Here is an 18574-nt window from a genome sequence, read left to right as displayed (position 1 = left end):
GACTTTCTAAAGATACCATTATTTTCATCATATCTTATAATTTACTATAAAAAAAATTATAAAATGAGGAAAAATTGAAAAAAAAACACTTTTTCTAACTTTGACCCCCAAAATCTGTTACATATCTACAACCACCAAAAACACCTATGCTAAATAGTTTCCAAACCATTTTTTTTCAAAATTAGCGCTAGTTACATTAGAACACTGATATCTTTCAGGAATCTCTGAATATCCATTGACATGTATATATTTTTTTAGTAGATAACCTAAAGTATTGATCTAGGCCCATTTTGGTATATTTCATGCCACCATTTCACCGCCAAATGCGATCAAATAAAAAAAATCGTTCACTTTTTCACAATTTTTTTCACAAACTTTAGGTTTCTCACTGAAATTATTTACAAACAGCTTGTGCAATTATGGCACAAATGGTTGTAAATTCTTCTCTGGGATCCCCTTTGTTCAGAAATAGCAGACTTATATGGCTTTGGTGTTGCTTTTTGGTAATTAGAATGCCACTAAATGCCACTGCGCACCACAAGTGTATTATGCCCAGCAGTGAAGGGGTTAATTAGGGAGCATGTAGGGAGCTTTTTGGGGTAATTTTAGCTTTAGTTTAGTGTAGTAGACAACCCCAAGTATTGATCTAGGCCCATTTTGGTATATTTCATGTCACCATTTCACCGCCAAATGCGATCAAATTAAAAAAAACGTTACATTTTTCACAATTTTAGGTTTCTCACTGAAATCATTTACAAACAGCTTGTGCAGTTATGGCACAAATGGTTGTAAATGCTTCTCTGGGATCCCCTTTGTTCAGAAATAGCAGACATATATGGCTTTGGCGTTGCTTTTTGGTATTTAGAAGGCCGCTAAATGCCTCTGCGCATCATACGTGTATTATGGCTAGCATTGAAGGGGTTAATTAGGTAGCTTGCAGGGTTAATATTAGATTTAGTGTAGAGCTCAGCCTCCCACCTGAAACATCAGACCCCCTGATCCCTCCCAAACAGCTCTCTTCCCTCCCCCACCCCACAATTGTCCCCGCCATCTTAAGTACTGGCAGAAAGACTGCCAGTACTAAAATAAAAGCTATATATTTTTTTTTATTATTATTATTTTTAAAGCATATTTACATATGCTGCTGTGTACGATCTCCCCTTAGCCCCCAACCTCACTGATCCCCCCCCCAAACAGCTCTATAACCCTCCCACCCAGTTTAGAAGAAAAATGTTTTTATTTTTAACTTTGTAAGCTTTTCTATAGTGTAGCTTCCCCCCCACACAAAACCAACCCCCCACCCCTCCACAATCTCTTTTTGTGCTTTTGCACAAACAAGATTAGGCCACTTATTACTTAAAAAAATTTCCATAGTGTAGCGGTTCCCACCCGCTCCCGCCCCGTGCACGCGCCCGCCCACCACCCTCCGTGCGCGCCCCCGACGGTCCCACCCCCCATCCCGCCCCCCTTGACGTCACACAGCACACCGATGACCGCCCACCCGCCTCCCAAGTCGGCTCCCACCCACCAACGATACCGGCCATCGATGTCCGGTGCAGAGAGGGCCACAGAGTGGCTCTCTCTGCATCGGATGGCCATGTAAGGTTATTGCAGGATGCCTCCATATCGAGGCATCACTGCAATAACCGGAAAGCAGCTGGAAGCGAGCAGGATCGCTTCCAGCTGCTTTCCACACCGAGGACGTGCAGGGTACGTCCTCAGGCGTTAACTGCCTTTTCTCTTGTTAAGTGTATCCAGTCCACGGATCATCCATTACTTATGGGATATATTCTCCTTCCCAACAGGAAGTTGCAAGAGTCCACCCACAGCAAAGCTGCTATATAGCTCCTCCCCTAACTGCCATTACCAGTCATTCTCTTGCAAGTCTCAACATAGATAGGAGGTCGTGAGAGTCTGTGGTTTTTTATACTTAGTTTATTTCTTCAATCAAAAGTTTGTTATTTTTAAATGGCACCGGAGTGTGCTGTTTATCTCAGGCAGTATTTGGCAGAAGAATCTGCCTGCGTTTTTTCTATGATCTTAGCAAACGTAACTAAGATCCAGTTGCTGTTCTCACACATTCTGAGGAGTAAGGTACTTCAGAGGGGGAATGGCGTTCAGGTTTTCCTGCAAATAAGGTATGTGCAGTAAAATATTTTTCTAAGGAATGGAATTGACTAAGAAAATACTGCTGATACCGAAGTAATGTAAGTACAGCCTTTAAATGCAGTGAAAGCGACTGGTACCAGGCTGATTGATAGAGATATATGCTAAGGTATGTGCAGTAATATATTTTTCTAAGGAATGGAATTGACTAAGAAAATACTGCTGATACCGAAGTAATGTAAGTAAAGCCTTAAATGCAGTGATAGCGACTGGATCAGGCTTATTAATAGACATACATACTCTTATAAGAATGTGTTTTAAAACGTTTGCTGGCATGTTTAATCGTTTTTTAACATATGTTTGGTGATAAAACTTATTGGGGCCTAATTTTTCCACATGGCTGGCTTAAATTTTGCATAGAAACAGTTATAGGGAAGGTAATCCACAGCTCAGCTGTGGCAGTTTTGTTGTGTCTGTTTAAAAAAAATTTCGTTTTTTTTTTTTTTTTTTAATCTGTTTTTTGCATTAAGGGGTTAATCATCCATTTGCAAGTGGGTGCAATGCTCTGTTAACTTATTACATGTACTGTAAAAATTTCGTTTGATTTACTGCCTTTTTTCACTGTTTTTCAAATTTTGACAAAATTTGTTTCTCTTAAAGGCACAGTAACGTTTGTTATATTTGCTTGTTAACTTGATTTAAAGTGTTTTCCAAGCTTACTAGTCTCTTTATTAGTTCTAACATGTCTAACATAGAGGAGGCTCTGTGTTTATTATGTTTAAAGCCATGGTGGAACCCCATTTTAGAATGTGTACCAGATGTACTGATTTCATGTTAAACAATAAAGATCATTTTTTGTATTTAAAAACATTATCACCAGAGGATTCTGTCGAGGGGGAAGTTATGCCGACTAACTCTCCCCACGTGTCAGACCCTTTGACTCCCGCTCCAGGGACTCACGCTCAAATGGCGCCAAGTATATCAATTGCGCCCATAGCGTTTATTTTACAAGACATGGCAAAGGTTGTGTATAATACACTGGCAGCAGTATTAGTCAGACTACCTGAAATTAAAGGAAAGCAAAACAGCTCTGGGGGTAGATACAGAGCATACAGACGCTTTAAGAACCATGTCTGATACTACCTCACAATATGCTTAGTCTGTGGGTGATATTTGTGACTCAGGGAAGATGATTTAACCTGATTCTGATATTTCTACATTTAAAATTTATGCTTGAGAACCTCCACTTGTTGCTCAGGGAGGCTTTAGCTGCTCTGAATGAATGTGTACAATCGCAGTGCCAGAGAAATTGTGTAGACTGGATAAATAATATGCAGTGCCGGTGTGTACTTATGTTTTTCCAATACCTAAAGAGGTTTACTAAAATTTTTCATAAGGAATGGGATAGACCAGGTGTGCCGTTTTCTTCCCCTCCTATTTTTTAGAAGAATGTTTTCTAATAGTTGCCACCACACGGGACTTATGGCAGACAGTTCCTAAGGTGGAGAGAAGAGTTTCTACTCTAGCTAAGCGTACCACTACCTCTGGCGAGGACTGTTGTGCTTTTTTAGATCCAATGGATAAAAAATGTTTATTCAACAAGGTTTTATCCTGCAGCCCCTTGCACGCATTGCTCCTGTCACTGCTGCTGCGGCGTTCTGGTTTGAGTCTCTTGATGAGGCTTTACAGGCTCCATTGGATGAATATATTTGACAAGCTTAGAGCACTTAAGCTAGCCAATTCCTTTGTTTTCTGATGCCTTTGTTCCTTTGACTAGACTAACGACTAAGAATTCTGTTTTTTACTATACTGGCGCGCAGAGCGCTATGGCTTATATCATGGTCAGTTGTCGTGACTTTAATAAATAAGCTACTTAACTTCCCTTCAAGGGGCAGACCCTATTCAGGCCTAGTTTGAAGGAGATTATTACTTATATCACTGGAGGAAAAGATCATGCCCTTCCTCAGGACAGGTCCAAATCAAGGGACAAAAAAGGCCTAATTTTCATGCCTTTCGAAAATTCAAGGCAGGTGTGGCATCAACTTCCTCTAAGGCAAAATAAGAGGGAACTTTTGCTCAGTCCAAGGCGGTCTGGAGACAACCGGACCTGGAACAAAGATAAGCAGGTCAAGGAGCCTGCTGCTGCCTCTAAAACAGCATGAGGAACGGACCCCTATCTGGTAACGGATCCTATAGGGGGCAGACTTCATTCTTCGCCCAGGCGTGGGCAAGAGATGCCCAGGATCCCTGGGCATTGGAAATTATACCCCAGAGATATCTTCTGGATTTCAAAGCTTTCCCCCCCAAAAAAGGGGAGTTTTTGCCTTTCACATTTATCTGCAAACCAGATAAAGAAAGAGACATTCTTGCATTGTGTACGTGACCCATTCAGTTCCAATAGAGGAACAGGGACACAGTTTTCCTCAAATCGGTTTGTGGTTCCCAAGGAAAGGAAACCTTCAGACCTATTTTGGATCTAAAAGATCTTAAACAAATTCTTTAGAATTCTATCATTTAAGATGGAAACTATTCGTACCATCTTAACTATGATCCAGGAGAGTCAATAGAGGACTACAATGGATTTGAAGGATGCTTATCCTCACATTACGATGCATAAAGATCACCATCGGTTTTTCAGGTTTGCCTTTCTACCAGTTTGTAGCTCTTTCCTTTGGGTTAACTACAGCCCCTAGAATCTTTATGGAGGTTCTGGGGTCACTTTGGCGGTCCTTAGGCCGCGGGGCATAGAAGTGGCCCCTTATTTAGACGACATCCTGATACAGGCGTCAAACATCCAAGTTGCCAAGTCTCATACGGACGTAGTACTGGCATTTCTGAGATCGCATGGGTGGAAAGTGAACAAGGAAAGAGTTCTCTATCCCCAATATCAAGGGTTTCCCTCCTAGGGATTCTGATAGATTTTGTAGAAATTAAAATTTACCTGACGGAGTCCAGGTTGTCAAAGTTTCTAAATTTCTGCCGTGTTCTTCATTCCATCCGCGCCCTTTGGTGGCTCAGTACATGAATGTAATCGGCTTAATGGTAGCGGCAAGGGACATAGTACCGTTTGCACGCCTACATTTCAGACCACTGCAACTATGCATGCTCAGCCAGAGGAACGGGGATTACACAGATTTGTTCTCCTGTTAAATCCGGACCAAGAAACCAGAGATTCTCTTCTCTGGTGACTATCTCGGGTCCATCTGTCCAAGGGTATGACCTTCCGCAGGTCAGATGGGACAATTGTTACAACAGATGCCAGCCTTTTAGGTTGGGATACAGTCTGGAACTCCCTGAAGGCTCAGGGATAGTGGACTCAGGAGGAGACCCTCCTTCTAATGAATATTCTGGAACTGGGAGCGATATTCCATGCTCTTCAGACTTGGCCTCAGTTAGCAACTCTGAGGTACATCATATTTCAGTCGGACAATATCACGACTGTGGCTTACATCAACCATCAAGGGGGAACAGAAGTTCCCTAGCAATGTTAGAAGTCTTAAAATAATTCACTGGACAGAGACTCACTCTTGTCTAAAAGCTATCCCTATCCCAGGTGTTGAGAACTGGGAGGCAGATTTTCTAAGTCGTCAGACTTTTCATCCGGGGGAGTGGGAATTCCCTCCGGAGGGGTTTGCACAAGATCAAGCATGCTTTGGTGCTTTTGACAGCGCCTGCGTGGCCACGCAGGACCTGGTATTAAGATCTGGTGGACATGTCATCCTTTCCACCACGGTCTCTGCTTCTGAGACAGGACCCTCTACCTCAGGGTCTTTTCAACCATCTAAATATAACTAATCTGAGATGGACTGCCTGGAGACAGAACGCTTGATGTTATCAAAGCATGGCTTCTCCGAGTCAGTAATTGATACCTTAATACAGGCATAAAAGCCTGTCTCTAGGAAAATTTAACATAAGATATGGTGTAAATATCTTATTGCTATGAATCCAAGGGTTACTCATGGAGTAAAGTCTGGATTCCCAGGATATTATCTTTTCTCCAAGATGATTTTGAGAAAAGGGTTGTCAGCTAGTTCTTTAAAAGGACAGATTTCTACTCTGTCTATTCTTTTGCACAAGCGTCTGGCAGGTATTCTAGACGTTCAGGCATTTGGTCAGGCTTTGGTTAGAACCAAGCCTGTGGTTAAAAATGTTGCTCCGCCATGGAGCTTAAAGCTGGTTCTTAAGGTTCTTCAAGGAGTTCCATTTGAACCTTTTCATTCCATAGATATCAAACTTCTATCTTGGAAAGTTCCTTTTTGGTAGCTATTTCCTCGGCTCATAGAGTCTCCGAGTTATCTGCGTTGCAATGTGATTCTCCTTATCTGGTTCTCCGTACGGATAAGGTAGTCCTGTGTACCAACCTGGGTTTTTACCTAAGGTGGTATCTAACAAGAATATCACTCAAAAGATTGTTGTTCCATTCTTGTATCCTAATCCTTCTTCAAAGAAGGAACGTCTATTACACAATTTGGACGTGGTTCGTGTTTTAAAGTTTTACTTACAAGCTACTACAGATTTTCATCAAACATTCACCTTGTTTGTTGTCTATTCTGGACAGAGGAGAGGTCAAAGGACTTCAGCAACCTCTCTGTCTTTTTGGTTAAAAAGCATAATTCATTTAGCTTATGAGACTGCTGGACAGCAGCCTCCTGAAGGGATTACAGCTCATTCTACTAGAGCTGTGGTTTTCACTTGGGCCTTTTTTAAATGTGGCTTCTGTTGAACAGATTACAAGACGGAGTCTTGGTCTGCGTTTCATACTTTTTCAAATTTAACAAATTTGATACCTTGCTTCTTCGGAGGCTATTTTTGGGAGAAAGGGTTTTTTACAGGCAGTGGTAACTTCCGTTTAAGTACCTGCCTTGTCCCTCCCATCATCCGTGTACTTTAGCTTTGGTATTGGTATCCCATAAGTAATGGATGATCCGTGGACTGGATACACTTAACAAGAGAAAACATAATTTATGCTTACCTGATAAATTTATTTCTCTTGTAGTGTATCCAGTCCACGGCCCGCCCTGTCACTTTAAGGCAGGTAATTTTTCCATTAAACTACAGTCACCACTGCACCCTATGGTTTTCCTTTCTCTACATGTTTTCGGTCGAATGACTGGTAATGGCAGTTAGGGGAGGAGCTATATAGCAGCTTTGCTGTGGGTGGACTCTTGCAACTTCCTGTTGGGAAGGAGAATATATCCCATAAGTAATGGATGATCCGTGGACTGGATACACTACAAGAGAAATAAATTTATCAGGTAAGCATAAATTATGTTTTTTTTGAGGACGTACCCTGCACGTCCTAGGTCATTAAGGGGTTAAAGGGACACTGAACCCAATTTTTTTTCTTTCATGATTCAGATAGAGCATGCAATTTTTATGCAATTTTCTAATTTACTCTTATTAGCAATTTTTCTTCGTTCTCTTGCTATCTTTATTTGAAAAAGAAGGCATCTAAGCTAAGGAGCCAGACAATATTTGGTTCAGACCCTGGACAACACTTTCTTTATTGGTGGGTGAATTTATCCACCAGTCAGCAAAAACAACCCAGGTTGTGCACCAAAAAATGTGCCGGCATCTAAAATTACATTCTTGCTTTTCAAATAAAGATACCAAGAGAATGAAGAAAAAAATGATAATAGGAGTAAATTAGAAAGATGCTTAAAATTGCATGCTCTATCTGAATCACAAAAGAAAAAATTTGGGTTCAGTGTCCCTTTAGAGGGACATAAAACCCAATTTTCTTCTCTCATGATTCAGATAGAACATACATTTCTCCTACATTGGTGTATCCGGTCCACGGCTTCATCCTTACTTGTAGGATATTCTCATTCCCTACAGGAAGTGGCAAAGAGAGCACACAGCAAAGCTGTCCATATAGCTCCCCCTCTGGCTCCGCCCCCCAGTCATTCTCTTTGCCGCTCTGTACAAGTAGCATCTCCACGGGGGTGGTAAAGAGTATGTGGTGTTAGTTGTAGTTTTTATTTCTTCTATCAAGAGTTTGTTATTTTAAAATAGTGCCGGTTTGTACTATTTACTCTACAACAGAAAGTGATGAAGATTTCTGTTAAAAGAGGAGTATGATTTTAGCACCAGTAACTAAAATCCATTGCTGTTCCCACGCAGGACTGTTGAAACCAGAGAACTTCAGTTGGGGGGAACAGTTTGCAGACTTATCTGCTTCAGGTATGATCAGTCATTTTTCTAACAAGACCAAGTAATGCTAGAAGACTGTCAGTTATCCCTTCTGGGATAGGTAAGCCATTTTCTTAGACTCAGTAACAGAATTAAGGCTTATAACTAGGGCTCTATGCTGGTTGACACTATTGTGGGCTAAGTCGATTACTTTTTATCATGTTTATGTGACATTTTAAGTGTTTTTCAGTCTTGAAACACTTTTGGGGAATTTTATTTACGCCTGGCAGTTATTTAGACACCTAGTCTTGTCGGAAAGGCCCCTTCACTCTGGAATGCAGAGGAAGGAGGCCTCATTTTCACGCCTCAGTTGCGCAGTTGCTTTTCACTAGGCAGTTCATGCAGCTTCACGTGGAGTATCCAGAGACTTGGAAAAGGACTTCAAAGAGGCTTATTACTTATTTGAATAACCCCTAAGGAAGGTAAACGCCGCAGCAGAGACTGTGGCATGGGACTGTAGTGTCTTTAACCGGTTAATTACTGTTATTAGCTCCGGTTTGGGCTTTTAAGGGTTAAATTGTCTGAAAATTGGTGTGCAATACTTTCAAAGCATTAAGACACTGTGATGAAAATTTCAGAAAGATTGGATATTTCTTTGATGTTTTTCTGACGTTTCAGTAATAAAGTGTATACTTTTATTATTTAAAGAGACAGTAACGGTTTTGTATAAAATAATTTTTATTGCATTAAAACTATGCCTAAGTCTGTCTAACATGTCTGTGCCTTCAGATAGCCTATGTTCTGTGTGCATGGAAGCCAAGGTGGTTCCCCCATTAAATGTATGTGTAAAGTGCGCAATAGCATCCAAACAGATAAAGGACAGTACTGTCACTTTTAAAAATGTTGCCCAAGATGATTCTTTAAATGAAGGTAGTGGGGATAGTTCATCATCCTCTCCTTCTGTGTCAACGCCAGCTTTGCCCGCGCAACCGATACCTAGTACATCTGACGCGCCTATGGCTGTTACTATGCAGCAATTAGCCGCAGTAATGAATAATTCTTTAGAAGCCTTTTTATCCAAACTGCCAATTTTTCCTAGAAAGCGTGATTGCTCAGTTTTAAATACAGAGGATGAGCAAGCAGACGCAGGGGATAATTCATCTGTGGTACCCTCACATCAATCTGAGTTGGCGGTGAGGGAGGGCCTGTCTGAGGGAGAAATTTCTGACACAGGAAAAGTTTCTCAGCAGGCAGAGACTGATACCATTGCATTTAAATTTAAACTAGAACACCTCTGCGCCCTACTTAAGGAGGTGCTAGCTACACTCGATGATTGTGATCCTTTGGTGATTCCAGAAAAATTGTGCAAAATGGACAAATTTTTAGAAGTCCCAGTGCACTCTGATGCGTTTCCGATACCCAAGAGGGTGGCGGATATAGTGACTAAGGAGTAGGAGAAGCCAGGTGTTCCATTTGTTCCCCCTCCTATAGTTAAGAAAATGTTCCCCATTGTTGACCCCAGAAGGGACGCATGGCAGACTGTCCCTAAGGTAGAGGGGGCAGTTTCAACATTAGCTAAGCGCACAACTATACCAATAGAGGACAGTTGCGCTTTCAAAGATCCTATGGATAAAAAACTAGAAGGGTTACTTAAGAACATTTTTGTTCAACAAGGTTTCCTTCTGCAACCAATTTCGTGCATTATTCCTGTCACCACAGCGGTGTCTTTTTGGTTCGATGAACTAGAAAATTCGCTCCAGAAGGAGACTCCTTATGAGGAGGTCATGGATAGAATTCACGCACTGAAGTTGGCTAATTCCTTTATTTTATATGCCGCTTTTCAATTAGCAAAATTAGCGGCGAAAAATTCAGGCTTTGCAATAGTGGCGCGCAGAGCGCTTTGGCTAAAATCTTGGTCGGCGGATGTATCGTCCAAAACAAAATTGCTTAATATTCCTTTCAAGGGTAAGACCCTATTCGGGCCAGAATTGAAAGAGATTATTTCTGACATCACTGGGGGAAAGGGCCATGCCCTTCCACAGGATAGACCTTTCAAAGCAAAGAATAAGTCTAATTTTCGTTCCTTTCGCAATTTCAGGAACGGACCGGCTCCTAGCTCTACAGTCTCTAGACAAGAGGGTAACGCATCCCAGCCCAAACCAGCATGGAAACCATTGCAAGGCTGAAACAAGGGAAAACAGACCAAGAAGCCTGCTGCTGCTACCAAATCAGCATGAAAGGATATCCCCCGATTAGGGACCGGATCTGGTAGGGGGCAGACTCTCTCTCTTTGCTCAGGCTTGGGCAAGAGATGTCCCAGACCCCTGGGCTTTAGAGATTGTCTCTCTGGGGTATCTCCTAGAATTCAAGGACCTTCCTCCAAAGGGAAGGTTTCACATGTCTCGCTTGTCTTTAGACCAGACAAAGAGACGGGCATTCTTACATTGTGTAGAAGACCTTTTAAAGATGGGAGTGATACACCCAGTTCCGAAAGCAGAACAAGGACTGGGTTTTTACTCAAACCTGTTTGTAGTTCCCAAAAAGGAGGGAACGTTCAGGCCAATTCTGGATTTAAAAATTCAAAATGGAAACTTTTCGAACAATTTTACCAATGATCCAGAAGGGTCAATATATGACTACCGTGGACCTAAAGGATGCGTACCTACATATTCCTATCCACAAAGATCATCATCAGTTCCTACGGTTCGCCTTCCTGGACAAGCATTATCAGTTCGTGGCTCTTCCCTTCGGATTGGCCACTGCCCCCAGAATTTTCACAAAGGTGCTAGGGTCCCTTCTAGTGGTGCTAAGGCCAAGGGGCATTGCAGTAGCACCTTACCTAGACGACATCTTAATACAAGCGTCGTCCTTTCACAAAGCAAAGGCTCATACGGACATTGTTCTAGCCTTTCTAAGGTCTCACGGGTGGAAGGTGAATGTAGAAAAGAGTTCTCTGTCCCCGTTCACAAGGGTTCCCTTCCTGGGAACAATAATAGACTCGGTAGAAATGAAGATCTTTCTGACGGAGGGCAGGAAGTTAAAACTTTTGAACACTTGTCGAGTTCTTCAATCAATTCCTCAACCCTCCATAGCTCAGTGCATGGAGGTAATAGGACTAATGGTTGCAGCAATGGACGTGGTTCGCATTGCTCGAATTCATTTAAGACCACTGCAACTGTGCATGCTCAAACAGTGGAATGGGGATTATGAAGATTTGTCTCCCCAGATACAAATGGACCAGAAAACCAGAGACTCGCTCCTCTGGTGGTTGTCTCAGGATCACCTGTCTCAGGGAATGAGTTTCCGCAGACCAGAGTGTGGATCATTGTCACGACCGACGCCAGCCTCTTAGGCTGGGGTGCGGTCTGGGAGTCCCTGAAAGCTCAGGGTCCTCGGTCTTGGGAAGAATCTCTTCTCCCGATAAACATTTTGGAATTGAGAGCGATATTCAATGCGCTCCGGGCATGGCCTCAACTAGCGGAGGCCAAATTCATCAGATTTCAGTCGGACAACATGACGACTGTAGCGTACATCAATCATCAGGGAGGAACAAAGAGTTCCCTGGCGATGAGGGAGGTATCCAGGATCATCAATTGGGCAGAGGATCACTCCTGCCACCTATCAGCAATTCACATCCCAGGTGTAAACAACTGGGAAGCGGATTATCTGAGTCGTCAGACTTTCCATCCGGGGGAGTGGGATCTTCATCCGGAGGTTTTTGCCCAGTTAACTCAACTATGGGGCACTCCAGATCTGGATCTGATGGCGTCTCGGCAGAACTCCAAGGTTCCACGCTACGGGTCCAGGTCCAGGGATCCCAAGGCGACATTGATAGATGCCTTGGTGGCGCCTTGGTCGTTCAATCTAGCTTATGTCTTTCCACCGTTTCCTCTCCTTCCCAGGCTAGTAGCCAGGATCAAACAGGAGAAGGCTTTGGTAATTCTAATAGCTCCTGCGTGGCCACGCAGGACTTGGTATGCAGACCTGGTGAATATGTCATCGGCTCCACCATGGAAGCTACCTTTGAGACAGGACCTTCTAGTACAAGGTCCATTTGAACATCCAAACCTAGTTTCTCTGCAACTGACTGTTTGGAGATTGAACGCTTGATTCTAGCCAAGCGTGGGTTTTCGGAATCAGTTATAGATACTCTGATCCAGGCTAGAAAGCCTTTCACCAGGAAAATTTACCATAAGATATGGCGGAAATATCTTTGCTGATGCGAATCCAAGGGTTACTCATTGAGTAAGATTAGGATTCCAAGGATACTTTCCTTTCTTCAAGAGGGATTGGAGAAAGGTCTGTCAGCTAGTTCTCTAAAAGGACAGATATCTGCTCTGTCTGTCTTGTTGCATAAACGTCTGGTTGCCGTTCCAGATGTTCAGGCGTTCGTACAGGCGTTAGTCAGAATCAAGCCTGTCTACAGACCTGTGACTCCTCCATGGAGTCTAAACTTAGTTCTTTCAGTTCTTCAAGGGGTTCCGTTTGAACCTTTACATTCCATAGATATTAAGTTACTATCTTGGAAAATTTTGTTTTTGGTTGCTATTTCTTCTTCTAGAAGAGTTTCTGAATTGTCAGCTTTGCAATGTAATTCACCCTATCTGGTTTTCCATACGGATAAGGTAGTTTTACGTACCAAGCCTGGTTTTCTTCCAAAAGTGGTTTCCAATAGGAATATTAACCAGGAAATAGTTGTTCCTTCTCTGTGTCCAAATCCAGTTTCTAAAAAGGAACGTTTGTTACACAATCTAGATGTGGTTCGTGCTTTAAAATTCTATCTAGAGGCAACAAAGGATTTCAGACAGACATCATCCTTGTTTGTCGTCTATTCTGGTAAGAGGAGAGGTCAGAAAGCTACTGCGACCTCTCTCTCCTTCTGGCTTAAAAGCATCATCCGATTGGCTTATGAGACTGCCGGACGGCAGCCTCCTGAACGAATTACAGTTCATTCTACTAGAGCTGTGGCTTCCACATGGGCTTTCAAGAACGAGGCTTCTGTTGAACAGATCTGTAAGGCAGCGACGTGGTCTTCTCTGCATACATTTGCCAAATTTTACAAATTCGATACTTATGCTTCTTCGGAGGCTATTTTTGGGAGAAAGGTTTTACAAACAGTGGTGCCTTCCGTTTAGGTTACCTGACTTGTTCCCTCCCTTCATCCGTGTCCTAAAGCTTTGGTATTGGTTCCCACAAGTAAGGATGAAGCCGTGGACTGGATACACCAATGTAGGAGAAAACAGAATTTATGTTTACCTGATAAATTTCTTTCTCCTACGGTGTATCCGGTCCACGGCCCGCCCTGGCATTTAGTCAGGTTTAAATTTTTATTTTTGTACACTACAGTCACCACTGCACCCTATGGTTCTCCTTTTTCTCCTAACCGTCGGTCGAATGACTGGGGGGCGGAGCCAGAGGGGGAGCTATATGGACAGCTTTGTTGTGTGCTCTCTTTGCCACTTCCTGTAGGGAATGAGAATATCCCACAAGTAAGGATGAAGCCGTGGACCGGATACACCGTAGGAGAAAGAAATTTATCAGGTAAACATAAATTCTGTTTTTTAAACAACTTTCCAATTTACTTCTGTTATCAAATTTTCTTTGTTTTGTTGTTATCCTTTGTTTAAAAGCAGTAAAGCAAGCTTATCAGTGTGCACGTGTCTGCAGCTCTATATGGCAGCAGTTTTGCAACAATGTTATACATTAGCAGGAGCACTAGATGGCAGCACTATTTCCTGTCATGTAGAGTTTCAGGCATGTGCACGCTACCTACCTAGGTATCTCTTCAACAAAGAAAAAAAGCAAATTTGATAATAGAAGTAAATTGGAAACTTTTTAAAAATTGTATTCTGTATCTGAATAATGAAAGACATTTTTTGGGTTTAATGTCCATTTAAAGGGACACTAAAGCCAATTTTTTTCTTTCATGATTCAGAGAAAGCATGCAATTTTAAGCAACTTTCTACTTTACTCCTCTTATCAATTTTTCTTTGTTCTCTTGCTATCTTGACTTGGAAAAAGCAGTACTGTAAGCTTTAGAGCCGGCCCATATTTTGTTCAGCACCTGGGTAGCACTTGCTGATTGGTGGCTAAATGTAGTAAACCAATCAGCAAGGGCTACCCAGGTGCTGAACTAAAAATGGGCCAGCTCCTAACCTTTTATTACTGCTTTTTCAAATCAAGATAACATGAGAACAAAGAAAAATTGATAATATGAGTAAATTAGAAAGTTGCTTAAAATTGCATGTTCTATCAGAATCATGAAAGAAAGAAAAAAATGTAGATTTAGTATCTCTTTAAGTCAGATATCTATCTATCTATCTATCTATCTATCTATCTATCTATCTATCTATATATATATCCACCAAATGGGCACCTAGATCCCAGTAGTGCATTGCTACACTCTGAGCCTACCTAGGTATGCTTTTCAACAAAGGATATCAAGAGAACAAATCAATTTAGACAATATAAGTTAAATGGATAGTTGTTAAAATGTATATGTTCTATCTGACCATTAAAGTTTAATTTTGACTAATGTGCAAACTTGGGGAATTGTATAACGTGATAGAAACTATAAAGCTATGGAATGTTGGGTTTTGGTTTGTATTTTAATTTTTCTTTTAAAAAAACAATAAACAAAAAACTACACAAAAGGATACTAGCATTTCATGATGCAACCTAGTTTTGATAAAACTCGTGGAATGTTTGCAGGATCCTCAGGGGTGTTTCTGGATCCTGCCCATTATTCATGGATTTGTCCAAATTGAAGAGCTAGTGGTGAATTATAATGAATCTTCAGACGATGAGAAGAGCAGCCCTGACACCCCTCCTCAAGAACCTGTATGTGTTGATGATGTACATCCTCGATTCATGGTAGCGCTTATATCACGAAGGAGCAGGCACAGGGCAGGTGAGTCTTAGTTAATATTATAAATAGTATAAAGTACTTCACTTTATGTTTGTGAAGTGTCCCTATGGTTTTCTATTATACATACATAGTATATATCCGTAATTAATCAGGGTTGCAAAAGATCTACATGCAAAATAAATGCTTTCAATATTTTCAAATCATTTAAAATTTAAATTTGTGCAGCAAAGTGCACTGTTTTGCGGTCTCATTGAAAAGGCTCTTAACTTTTTTGCTATCAGGAATTTCAAAGAAAAACTCGCCCAAAATACTAGTGAATTTCTAGCATTTTTTGCTATCATTCCATTTAAACAGAAATAGATTTTTTTTTCCTATCAAAACAATGTGTGTATTTTTATTATTATTATTATTTTTTTTTTAAGTATAAAACCTAAGTTATTGATCCAGGCCCATTTTGTTTATATTTCATGCTTTGTTTTGCCACCAAATGAGATTATAGAAAAAAAAAATTTGTTAACTATTTAGCAAACTTTTGGTTTCTCACTGAAATTATTTACATGCCCCTTGTGAAATCATAGCACACATGATTGTAAAAGCTTCTCTGAGATCCCCTTTGTTCAGAAACCACAGACATGCACAGCTTCGCCATTGTTTTTTCATAATTAGAAAGCTGCTAATTGCAGCTGTGCACCAGTTAGCTGGTAAGGGTAATAGTATTGTAAGGTAGATCTATCCCTTCCGCCTCCCTGATCCTCCTCAAGCAGCCCCCCCCCCACACACACACTCTACACCACCCTCTTATGTACCGGCAGTGTGTCAATATGAAGTTTTAGTTTTTGGGGAGTTTTAAATTAATTTTATTGACTTTTTTATTTTATTTTTATTTTCTGCAGTGTAGGATCTCCCCTAACCCTACCACACCCCTGTTCCCTCACAAACCGTTCTTTCACATCCCTGATTCCTCACAAACAGCTGTCTGCCAGTACTCAGTTTACATATATATATTTATTTATTTATTTTTTTATTTATGTTTTGTAGTGTAGCTATCCCCCCTCCCCCTCCAAGCACTCTTACCATATGAAGTCAGAATCCTTCTTCCTCGGCTGTCTTAGTTGACAGTTGGGACCTCAGCATGTGCTACAATGTGGGACGTAGGAACTACATCAATACAGTACACTGGGTAATATATCGTGTGACGTAGTACCTATGCCCATTTCAGTAGCAGACCTATTCTTGGGCGCTGAAATGCTTGCAGCTTCCGAGCAAGACTTTACCTATGTGTGTAATGCCTTTATGGGGATAGAGGTTTTACAGTGAGTAGCACTTATTTGGGGAGATATTGCACATTATTCAATGTAGTCTGTATCAGTTGCTTAATACTTGTACAAGAACAAGTGTTATAGTTCACATAGTTTATTTGTAATATTTGAGTAATCTCTATGTACGTCACCTTTTTATAGAAATAATGTAAATTGATTTCTTTTATCTCTAGAAAACAGAATACGGAAAATCTTTTATAAAACAAACATTTATATCATTCCAATAACTGTAGATCATAATATTTATATCCCCAGGAAGATTCTTTGGGAGCCTGTCTTGTTCGAGCAGACATAGGAATGCTCACCATCTCCTAAACATTTAATAAATACATTACACAAAGCATAATATTTACAACCAGCCCTAAAGAACAATGAAGAATTTGCAATAAATCTGGTATTTTTTTTTTTTGGCACTGCAAAAGCCTTATAAAGAACCGATTCACAAAACATATACAGTGGATATGGTTACTAAATGATTATGCGCTCTTCAGCTTAGAGATACAGAACCCAGAAATTTTATTTCTTTCATGTAATTAACAAGAGTCCATGAGCTAGTGACGTATGGGATATACATTCCTACCAGGAGGGGCAAAGTTTCCCAAACCTTAAAATGCCTATAAATACACCCCTCACCACACCCACAAATCAGTTTTACAAACTTTGCCTCCAAGGGAGGTGGTGAAGTAAGTTTGTGCTAGATTCTACGTTGATATGCGCTCCGCAGCAAGTTGGAGCCCGGTTTTCCTCTCAGCGTGCAGTGAATGTCAGAGGGATGTGAGGAGAGTATTGCCTATTGAATGCAGTGATCTCCTTCTACGGGGTCTATTTCATAAGGTTCTCTGTTATCGGTCGTAGAGATTCATCTCTTACCTCCCTTTTCAGATCGACGATATACTCTTATATTTACCATTACCTCTACTGATTCTCGTTTCAGTACTGGTTTGGCTTTCTACAAACATGTAGATGAGTGTCCTGGGGTAAGTAAGTCTTATTTTCTGTGACACTCTAAGCTATGGTTGGGCACTTTATTTATAAAGTTCTAAATATATGTATTCAAACATTTATTTGCCTTGACTCAGAATGTTCAACTTTCCTTATTTTCAGACAGTCAGTTTCATATTTGGGATTATGCATTGAATTATCATATTTTTCTTACCTCAAAAATTTGACTTTTTTCCCTGTGGGCTGTTAGGCTCGCGGGGGCTGAAAATGCTTCATTTTATTGCGTCATTCTTGGCGCGGACTTTTTTGGCGCAAAAATTCTTTTCCGTTTCCGGCGTCATACGTGTCGCCGGAAGTTGCGTCATTTTTTGACGTTATTTTGCGCCAAAAATTTCGGCGTTCCGGATGTGGCGTCATTTTTGGCGCCAAAAGCATTTAGGCGCCAAATAATGTGGGCGTCTTATTTGGCGCTAAAAAATATGGGCGTCGCTTTTGTCTCCACATTATTTCAGTCTCATTTTTCATTTGCTTCTGGTTGCTAGAAGCTTGATATTTGGCATTTTTTCCCATTCCTGAAACTGTCTTATAAGGAATTTGATCTATTTTGCTTTATATGTTGTTTTTTCTCTTACATATTGCAAGATGTCTCACGTTGCATCTGAGCCAGAAGATACTACAGGAAAACCACTGCCTGCTGGATCTACCAAAGCTAAGTGTATCTGCTGTAAACTTTTGGTAGCTATTCCTCCAGCTGTTGTTTGTAATAATTGTCATGACAAACTTGTTAAAGCAGATAATATTTCCTTTAGTGATGTACCATTGCCTGTTGCAGTTCCCTCAACATCTAAGGTGCAGAATGTTCCTGATAACATAAGAGATTTTGTTTCTGAATCCATAAAGAAGGCTTTGTCTGTTATTTCTCCTTCTAGTAAACGTAAAAAGTCTTTTAAATCTTCTCTCTCTACAGATGAATATTTAAATGAACACCATCATTCTGATTCTTTGGACTCTTCTGGTTCAGAGGATTCTATCTCAGAGATTGATGCTGATAAATCTTCATATTTATTTAAGATGGAATTTATTCGCTCTTTACTTAAAGAAGTACTAATTGCTTTAGAAATAGAGGATTCTAGTCCTCTTGATACTAATTCTATACGTTTGGATAAGGTTTTTAAAGCTCCTGCGGTTATTCCAGAAGTCTTTCCTG

The 18574-nt window shown here is 40.9% G+C and overlaps 1 protein-coding gene across 1 annotated transcript in view; it reads left to right on the top strand.

Annotated features, from left to right (window-relative positions):
- The window catches only part of INPP5F (inositol polyphosphate-5-phosphatase F), a 318517-nt gene that overhangs the window by 246079 nt on the left and 53864 nt on the right, over window positions 1-18574 (top strand). Inside the window, exon 7 of the mRNA XM_053692658.1 lies at window positions 14950-15148. Within this exon, the coding sequence (XP_053548633.1) occupies window positions 14950-15148 (199 nt within the window). The remainder of the gene's footprint in view (window positions 1-14949; window positions 15149-18574) is intronic.

Source organism: Bombina bombina, chromosome 9 (assembly GCF_027579735.1).
Source record: "Bombina bombina isolate aBomBom1 chromosome 9, aBomBom1.pri, whole genome shotgun sequence".
Taxonomy (NCBI): Eukaryota; Metazoa; Chordata; class Amphibia; order Anura; family Bombinatoridae; genus Bombina; species Bombina bombina.
This window is presented reverse-complemented; position numbering and strand designations above follow the sequence as displayed.